Below are 10,006 nucleotides of genomic sequence, written 5' to 3' on the forward strand. Positions count from 1 at the left end.
AGAAAATGTCTGGGGTATAATGGTGAAACGCTGGAGACCAGAACAAGAGAGGACCAAACATGAGCTAAGGTGTCACGTAAGAAGAGTATGGGAAGAGTTAAGAAACGAACCACAGATTTGCCAAAATCTTGTCCAATCTTTTCCACGCCGTTTGGAAGAGGTGATTGCCGCAAATGGTTATGCCCTGCAATATTAAATGTAATTATAAATTTTTACTGTAATTTTAAAGTTAAATACATATATAATAATTATGTATTATATGTCATGGTGAGAAACCAAAAAATAAAACTTATACATTAATACAACCACAGAGTTAATTTCATTTTTAACAACATTAAAGTTAACTTACCTTTCATTTTTATCAATTAATCTTCAAATTATGTTTCCAATTAACATGAATGGATGTAATAACCAATCTAACCTTCTTTATCATAATAAAATGTATTTAGATGTCAAAATCCCATTAGAAGTTTTGATAAATTAATCCTTCCTCATCCAAGTTGAGATAAAACGCATAATTTAACCTGTAATTAAAATCAAATAACCACAAAGCATATCTTCTTAACAATCTACAAATATATTTTCACATATTTATAATAATTAATCAAACTCATCTGATATCCTCTCTTTTCCTGTTCTTCATTATAATCTTTTCTTAAACTTTTCCGTAACTTAGATTTAAAAACTGTAAATTTTGTTTACATTTAATTGACATTTCAAAAGTGGACAAATGTAAAGTTAGGGAACTAGAATTGTATATAACCCGTAAATTCCCTAGATACCCCTTGCCCCTTTATCTCCGGCTTCCCCTCGCCTGACGCCAGATTATTGGGCTCAACTGTACATCATTTGGGACGGCGACTTACCACCCAGGGGGCGTTCGAAAATTACTGGTCAGTAACTGACGAACAAAATATGGTTGGCAGTAAATAAAATTTATCACTTAAAAGTTGGTAACGCTGAGAATTGCTGACAATCCGTTTCCTATGCTTCAGCCAGCAAAGGCCGACAGTCGCAAAAGTTGACGCTATTTATTGTGGGGTACGTACATACATACAATACATAGGGCATTATAAGGGTCATCCGTCATAGTTTCAGTGTTCAGACTTTTTTGTAATTTTCGGCTTTTACATCCAATGCTCGCTTTTGTGTTTTCGATATTTTCTTCGATTCCGACTGTTCACTAAATGTAAAATTTAATACTTAATTATTTTTTACTACAATGATAATATATATATACTTATCACTAACTATTAATTTGATTTTAGAGTAAAGATGGATGTACGAACACACATACAATCGAAAAATTTAGTCCATGAATTAATATTAAAAGATGCCGAAACTTTAATAGAGTACAAACTTAAAGTTAATTCGAATGATTTCAAACTAGCTCATAAAGGTAGTTTGGCTTATGAATTGTTTTCTACATAGTTTATGTAAATTATTATAAATATATAATAGCACTACTATTTATTTAATTTATATTTTTGTAGACCCTGCTTTTGCCGCTATGTTACTACAAAACGTAAAATTACAGACTTCAGATAGTAACAAAATTTGTGTCAATTCTAGCTTAGCCAAAGCAAATAATATTAAATATTATAATGTGCTCCATGATGATTTTAAAGCAACTGTAGTGGAAACTGATCCTAATAGCACCCAAATGAAAATAAGCGGGATATTAGAATCTGATAAATTGGAGAGTGATGATTTTTATGACACAGACCCTGATGACCCTAGAAATGCACAAAATGCAGGTACAGAATAAAATATTAATAATTATATATGTATCTAAATTAATAAATACTTGACTCTTTTAAGGTTCATCAAAGTTCAAGGTACAATGGACTCATGCATCAACACTTTTATTAATATTTTTGTATAAAGAACATTGTGGGTTACTGGACAAACATCCTCACAAATTATTATGGGATACAATTTCAAAGTTAATGAAAGAAAGAAATTATAATTTTTCTGCTCGTAGTTGCAGTATAAAATTTGATTCGCTCAAAAGAAGATATCGCCAGGTTATAGATCACAATGCCCAGAGTGGAAATAATAGAAAAGACTGGCAGTATTTAGAGGTATTTGATTTAGTAAACTATTTAAGTTTCAATTATATTTTTACTAGAAACACGTATAATAAAATTGTTACAATTAATAAAAAAATAATTTACATGCTAAAATGATAAATATTTGTATACACTTACGCTAAAACTGAAATAATAAAAGTACATTTTATATATTTTTTATAGATTTTGGATGATATTTTTAAAACAAAAAAGTGGGTTACACCATTGTCTGTAGCCGGCTCCAATATTATTGATACATTGAAACCTTTAAGAGATAGAGACAATTCTTTTACTCCAAATAGTATGTCCTTGAATATCATATATTATGATTACTTTGCCCAATTATTACTATATAGTTATTATCATTGATAATTGCATGTCAATTTTGCAGAAAGGAAAAGAAAATCGAATGATGACGAAAAAACTGAATATTTGAAATTACTAATAGAAGAAAAAAGATTAAGGAGAGAGCAAAATGAAATATATAAAGCAAAGAAATTAAAATTATTGTCCGAATTTAAAGAAATACTTAAAAAAAAGGAGAAAATTTAACAACAAGGAATTAATTTGAAATCTTGGTTAATAATGTAAGTAATATGCGGAATCAAAAGAAAATTATTTTTATTCACTTCATACTTTTAACAGAATATGCGATTCTAACTAAATGATTGTCATTTTCTAGTTACGCAGATCTTTAAAAGTTGATGGTGAAATAAACTCTATTCGTAATAGAGAATGGTCAGCTGAAACGCCTGAAACCATTCTACTTTATAATTCCTATATAATTTTACTAGTTTCATAATTAAAATATTTAATTAATAATGTTTGATAGTTTTTAAATAAAGTTTAGAGAAATATATTGAAACTTCTAAAACTTTAATGGCAGGAAGAATACATGTTTACGTAACAGAAATTTAAAAACTTGTTTACTATATATATGCTTAAATTTTATTTAGTTGTCAATAATATAAAAACCTTTTATATTACAATAGACTGTGCAATAAGACTGTTATTTTATTTCATAAAATTAAGAATTATTAGAAATGTTTTGTGTGATTCTTCTCCTTTTTTCATTTCCTTGTCTTTTTGATTCGAATGGAACTGCCATTGGTTCCATTCCATGTAATTGACCTGGTATAATAGGTGTTGTCATATATAATGAGTCATTATTTAATAAACAAAAATTATGTAAAACACAGCAAGTTATTATATAATATGGTATTAAGTCTGTTCGAGTCATTGGAAGTTTTTCTATTAAGTAACGCCATCGTCGTTTTAATAGCCCAATAGATCTTTCTACCATTAATCTAGCAGATGACAAATGAGTGTTATAAGCAACTTGTTCCGTAGTTAAATGGCCATTATTAATAAAAGGTACTAAAACGTTATTTTGGTTTGTGTAGGCCGCATCTCCTAGCAGATGACTGTTTTGTGGAAAAAAGTGATTGGTACAAAGTTGCTGTACACCTGAGTATTTGAATACTCGCATATCATGCACACTTCCAGGCATTCCAGCAAAAGCATGGATAAAAGACAAATCGTCTTTACAAATGACCTACAGATATATGTAAATTTATCTTTTTAGCTTTATTGAATTTAAGGAAGAACTGAAGAATCAATATTACCTGTAATTGTATAGAATATCTTTGTTTTCTATTAATGTAATCAACTGAATCTTCTTTAGGCTTAGCTATATATATATGAGTCCCATCAATAGCACCTAATACTTTTGGGAATTTATGTCTACGATATATGTTTTCCCATGTTTTTTGAGCCTCTTGTTCAGTAGGCCATTTAATAAATTGGTTGCGAATACTATATATAGCTTCAACCACTCTTTTGAGACATTTCCATGCTGTTGAACGAGCAATACCAAATCTTTCACTTATTGAGCGATAGCTGTCAGGTGTTGCTAGTATATAAATACCAGCTAACAATTGTATCTCAGGCTTTAATCTTTCTCTACGTAATACTAATTGATCATTTAATTTTGGTCCTACATAATGGAGTAATATTTCAAATGCATAGCGATCCATCCTACAATAAATATAATTGTCTTATAAATAATACAAGTAAACATAACTAGTTTATACGCCTTAAAATATATTAATTATACTAGCCTAAAATGCCTTTGAAACTCATGATGATTATATTGTAATACAACATCTTGGTAATAGTTGTTAATTTTTGGTATTTCTACTCTTTCTTTGTCATCGATAAGAAAATTGATTTCATCATCCATATCACTACTAGATGAACTACTAGAAGATGAAGTGAATAAATGAATATACTCCATTATTTCAAATAAATCTTTATTGTTATAATTGTAAATTAAACAATATTAAATAAATTCAATTTATACTGTTTGACACTGAATTTCACAGTTATACATATTAAGATTTAAATTTGAAAGCAGCTCAGAATAGTCCACAGATCCTTTTGTCCAAATTTATTCTTCCGCCTTTCTCTGAAAAATAATAAACATCCAATTACATCATATTTTTGCATTAAAAGACAGCCGATGATAGATTGTTAAATCTGTCAAAGCATAAACAGCTGATCTGCTGAGGAAACTTCAGGAAACAAACTTGTCAGCAATTAACAGTGTCACCAACCTAGCTAACTATTCTCATTCTGTTACTACCAACTATATTTATTTTTCAAGCAGCTGACCAGTAATTTACGAACACGCCCCCACTAGAAGAACTTTTTGTCTACAAGGTTGGCAGCACTGAGAGCACAAAGAGTTTTATTCAAGATCCTGGATGCAGAGATGAAACGGGAGATTGCTCATGCGAGGTCCCGACTCCCGAGGCAATCCCTACCGGTAGGCGGCGCTGGTGTTGGCAAACTTTAGCCTAATGCTTCGTATCTTAGAGAATCCAAAAGGCTAAACTAAATAAATACGAATAATTTATGGTGTATACCGTGGTATACGTTTCTTTATTCTTTTTCTTCTCTTTTAGGAAACAAAAGTAAGGTACAATTTTTCAGAACATCTCTCTCAACAGAAAACCAAATCGGCAAGAATCCTCTTTTTCTCACTCTCCAGAATCTAACTGGAGGAGAAAATTAGCCAATCATCGCCAGCCAGTCAGTTCTACCAACTTAGGGTATTTTAACGCCTCTGACGGCAATTGTTGAAACTACTTTGCTAGTCGCTACAAGTACCCCCCTTTTAGTGACCTAACCTACTAGGTCGCGAATGTCACTTGCTTTTTATTATTTACATATGTTTTTAGGTTATGCACAGTTTGTGCGTCTGAGGTATTATTTATGGTTGGATCTAGTTCAGGATTTTCAAATTGCGCAGGTTTTAAACGCTCAATAGAAATTGTCGTTGGAGTTCCTTTCACTGAAATGTTAAACACTTTGTCATTTAGTCGGTTTAACACTTTATATGGCCCCTCGTAGGGTGATTCTAAAGACTTCCTATTATCCACTCTAATGAACACATATTCACACTTATAAATATCTTTGTACACGAATGGTTTATGTTTATTATGATGTGCTGCAGGAATAGGTTTCAGGTTCCTAATGTTTTGACGAAGACTGTGTAGTAGCTGGAATGGATCGTCTGGTTCAGTTTTGTCCAAGAAGAATTCTCCCGGGATTCTTAAGGGTGCTCCGTAGGTCAATTCTGCTGGTGATACTCCAATGTCTTCTTTAAATGTCGTTCTTAGGCCAAGTAAAACCATAGGTAATGTTAGTGTCCAATTCTTATTGTTGTGACAAAGTATTGCTGTTTTCAGTGACCTGTGCCACCTTTCTATCATTCCATTAGAAGCAGGGTGGTAGGCCGTTGTCTGAATTTGCTTAGTCCCTGTCATCCTGGTTAAAGCATTGAAGAATTGTGATTGGAATTGTGATCCTCTGTCCGTTGTAATAATGGATGGTGTTCCGAATCTGGATACCCAATTGTCAAAGAAAGCTTGGACTATACTATCAGCTGTGATATTAATAAGAGGTATGGCTTCTGGCCACCTGGTGAAGCGGTCGATGATTGTCAGACAGTACCTATAACTATTTGATGGAGGCAGAGGTCCAACTATATCAATGTGAAGATGCTTGAAACGGGTATCTGGTATTGCTATTTTTTCAGGAACTGTCTTAATGTGTTTATGTATCTTGTTGCGTTGGCACTGTAAACACATATTCACCCATTTAGTAATGTCTTTCTTCATATACGGCCACACAAATTTTCTTGATATTAGTTTGACTGTGGCTTTCACACCAGGATGTGCCAAGTTATGCACGTTTTCAAAAACTTGTCTACGTAGATAATTTGGAATATAGGGTCGCACATCACTTTGTGAGGTATCACAGTAAATTGTTCGTTTAGATCCTTGCACAATGAGTTCTTTCAAATTTAAGGATGTTTGATTATTAGTGATTATTAGCTTTAGTTCTTCATCCTTTTCTTGTTCTCCTGCTAAAGTTTCTGTAGAAAAGATCACTGGCATATTTATTTCACTTATCCTTGATAATGCATCTGGCACTATGTTTTCTTCACCCTTAATATGTATTATTTTAGTAGTGAACTGTCCAATATAGTCCAAGTGTCTAGCTTGTCTAGGGCTAGCATGATTTGCAGTTTGTTTAAAAGCGTAGGTTAAGGGTTTATGATCTGTCACAATCACTAAACTCTGGCCTTCTATAAAATGCTTAAAGTATTTTATTGCACTGTAAATGGCTAATAGCTCTCGGTCATAAGCACTATATTTTATTTGACTGTCTGATAATTTTTTTGAATAGAAACCAATAGGCTCCCAGTTACCTTGGTTTTCTTGATCCAGTACTGCTCCCATTGCAAAATCAGAAGCGTCTGTGCTTAGTCTTAATTTTGAATTAGTTTTGGGATGGGCCAATAATGTTGCATTTGCAATTTGTTGCTTTAACTCTTGAAAACTTTTTTCTGCTTCTTGTGTCCATATTATAGGAGATTTATCATTTTTCCTGGCGCCGATTAAATAAGTATTCAATGGGGCTTGGATCACTGCTGCTCTTTTTAAAAATCTTCTGTAGAAGTTGGTTACACCTAAGAAACGTCTCATTTCCTGGACTGTTGATGGCTTAGCATAGTTGACAATTGCCTCTACCCTTTCTGGTAGGGGTTTGAGACCTTTCTCATTGATTTGGTATCCTATATATTGGATTTCTGGTACCCCGAGGATACATTTGTCAAGATTAATTGTTAATCCATGATGTTCCAGTCGTTTAAGTACTTCTGTCAGGTGTGAGACATGTTCGTGTTCTGTTTTTGATGCAATCAGTACGTCATCCAGGTAGGCATGACAGAATGTCAAACCACGTAAGACAGAGTCAATTAACCTCTGGAAGGTCTGGGCAGCATTGCATAAGCCGAATGTCATGACCTTATATTCGAATAAGCCGAATGGAGTTATAACTGCCGTTTTCTTTGCGTCTTCTGGAGCTAACGGAACTTGATGAAAAGCCCTTTTTAAGTCTAGTTTGCTGAATACTGTCGAGCCAGCCAGTGAGAAGGAAAAATCCTGTATGTGTGGTACTGGGTACCTGTCAGGGATTGTAAGAGAATTTAATTTGCGGTAATCACCACAAAGTCTATATTCACCTGATGCCTTTTTAGCTAAATGAATTGGTGAAGCCCATTGGCTGGACGAGGGTTGACAAATTCCTTCCTTAATCATATCTTCTATGATTTGTTTAGCGGCCTGGAATTTTTCATTGTTCAACCTTCTTGCTTTTTCATGAACTGGCCCTCCTTTTGTATGAATGTTATGAACTACTGTATGTGTGTCACGTTTTACTTTGGCCGTACTTGTAACTGCAGGAAATTTTCTGATTAGTTCGGCGAACTTATTTTTGCTGCTAACTAGATGAACACTGGGCTGTTGAGATTTAATTACTACTGCTCTGTTGCTTAACCCAGTTGTGCCATCGATAAGAATTTTTTTTGCTAGATCCACTAACAAATTATAATGTTTTAAAAAATCTGCACCTATTACTGGACTCTTTATATCTGCTATAATGAAATCCCATGGGAAATCTCTTCTAAGATTGAGGCACAACTGCAGTTTCTTTGAACCATACGTTTTGATGGTTGAACCATTTACAGCATATAGCTCGAAACTTTCTCTTTTTGGCGTTTCCCCAATTAAACTTAGTGGGATCACAGAGACATCGGCTCCTGTATCGACCAGAAATTTGAGTCCCGTTGTGCGTTCACTTAAACACAGGCGATTTGTGAATGTATCACTCGCACACGCCTGTAAGTGTGGTGATTTTTTTAGTTTTCCGTCTTGTTATTATCCCAAACACACGGTTGTTTGCATTTGTTGGCTCTTTTGCCAAATTTAAAGTGGTAGTAACAATAATTTGATGCCGTTAATTCCTTTTTGTCTACAGGTTTAGTGTTTCTGTTGCTCTTGGAATTGCTTCTAGACCTATTAGTACTTAACTGTCGACAGAGTTGTTTTACGATTTTAGTTAACTCTGTGACTTGTTTGCTGAGTTCACTCTCTTGAGATGTTACATTAGCATTTAAGTCTTGATAGGCGCACAAGCTTGGTTGACTCACCTCTATTATTTTGTCTGCTTGTTTCGCCAAAACCTCTAGTTCAACATTGTCAGAGATTGCTAAGATTGCTTTTACGTTCTCTGGCATTTGTTCTATGAAGAGTGTTCTAATTACTGCCTCACTGCATTGGCCTTCAGCTTGATTTCGCAGGTATTGTAGGAAAGTTGTAGGTTTGTCAGTTCCCAAAGGTCGTCCCTTAAGAAGTTTCTTAAGCTTAATTTCTTTAGTTTCATCAAAAGCATGTATGATCCTGTTTTTTAGAGCTTCATACTTGCCTAGTTCAGGGGGTTTTGTTAGGATATCTGTAACAACTGGCAGTGTACTATTGTCCAGATTAATTATAACGAACCTGAACTTTGAGTCATCTTCGACCACGTTGGACAATTGAAATACAGATTCAACTTGTATAAACCAAAGTGTCAGATTATCTGGCCAAAAAGGCGGTAATTTAGGGGTGAGAGTGTTTGTTGCATGTTTGCTCTCATTGTTTTCATGTTTAATCTTTGCTTCTGCCATGGCTTGAGCTCTAGTTTGAGTCATGATTAAGTCTTCTTCCGTGTCTTCTAACCCGTGGAAAAGTCGTTGGAAGAACTCAATTTTCGAATCGTTTCCGATCACGTCGGGGTCACCACTTTTAGCCTAATGCTTCGTATCTTAGAGAATCCAAAAGGCTAAACTAAATAAATACGAATAATTTATGGTGTATACCGTGGTATACGTTTCTTTATTCTTTTTCTTCTCTTTTAGGAAACAAAAGTAAGGTACAATTTTTCAGAACATCTCTCTCAACAGAAAACCAAATCGGCAAGAATCCTCTTTTTCTCACTCTCCAGAATCTAACTGGAGGAGAAAATTAGCCAATCATCTCCAGCCAGTCAGTTCTACCAACTTAGGGTATTTTAACGCCTCTGACGGCAATTGTTGAAACTACTTTGCTAGTCGCTACAAAACGCGTGTCTCAGGTCCATCTAACCCCTAACGCCATCTATCGGAAGAGACCACGAAGCACGAGCGTTAAGCTTAGAATAGGGTAAAACATATATGCATTGTTGCCAGAAAGCGGAATAAAGAGAGAGCGGAGATATTTTCTCGGACCTCTCTGTCTTTCTCGCTGTTAGCTTCTAGCAGAAGAGTCGAGGCAAAATCTTTCCGTTTCGCTTTGCCGAAAATCTACCAATATTCGATGTCATTTATATTTGCAGGCCAATGCCTTTATACATGATTTTTTCAGCATATTTATTTATCAGCATTGACTTATTTAAATCAATAATAAATTAAGGAAATGCGTATTTGATATATAATAATTATTTTAACTATAATTTCATCGTTATATTTCGCTTATTTCCGTAAAATCTGCATTTCTTTAGTTTATTAT

At 33.9% G+C, this 10,006-nt stretch overlaps 2 protein-coding genes across 2 annotated transcripts; one reads left to right on the forward strand and one right to left on the reverse strand.

Annotated features, from left to right (window-relative positions):
- Positions 1-785: 785 nt before the first annotated feature.
- LOC136777450 (uncharacterized) lies at positions 786-3,120 on the forward strand. Its single transcript, XM_066733744.1, has 8 exons — positions 786-893; positions 996-1,041; positions 1,269-1,399; positions 1,494-1,757; positions 1,822-2,084; positions 2,256-2,373; positions 2,464-2,659; positions 2,755-3,120. Exons 3-7 carry the CDS (start codon positions 1,276-1,278, stop codon positions 2,622-2,624), a joined length of 930 nt encoding a protein of 309 aa, XP_066589841.1. The 5' UTR covers positions 786-893; positions 996-1,041; positions 1,269-1,275; the 3' UTR covers positions 2,625-2,659; positions 2,755-3,120.
- Positions 3,100-4,172, reverse strand: LOC136777299 (uncharacterized). Its single transcript, XM_066733466.1, has 2 exons — positions 3,698-4,172; positions 3,100-3,627 (listed from the first exon to the last, which is right to left on the reverse strand). Exons 1-2 carry the CDS (start codon positions 4,106-4,108, stop codon positions 3,100-3,102), a joined length of 939 nt encoding a protein of 312 aa, XP_066589563.1. The 5' UTR covers positions 4,109-4,172.
- Between the last annotated feature and the right edge of the window lie 5,834 nt (positions 4,173-10,006).

The sequence above is a fragment of the Prorops nasuta genome, unplaced genomic scaffold, assembly GCF_024137725.1.
Source record: "Prorops nasuta isolate Cenicafe-Biocafe unplaced genomic scaffold, Cenicafe_Pnas_1.2 PNAS00011, whole genome shotgun sequence".
Lineage (NCBI taxonomy): Eukaryota > Metazoa > Arthropoda > Insecta > Hymenoptera > Bethylidae > Prorops > Prorops nasuta.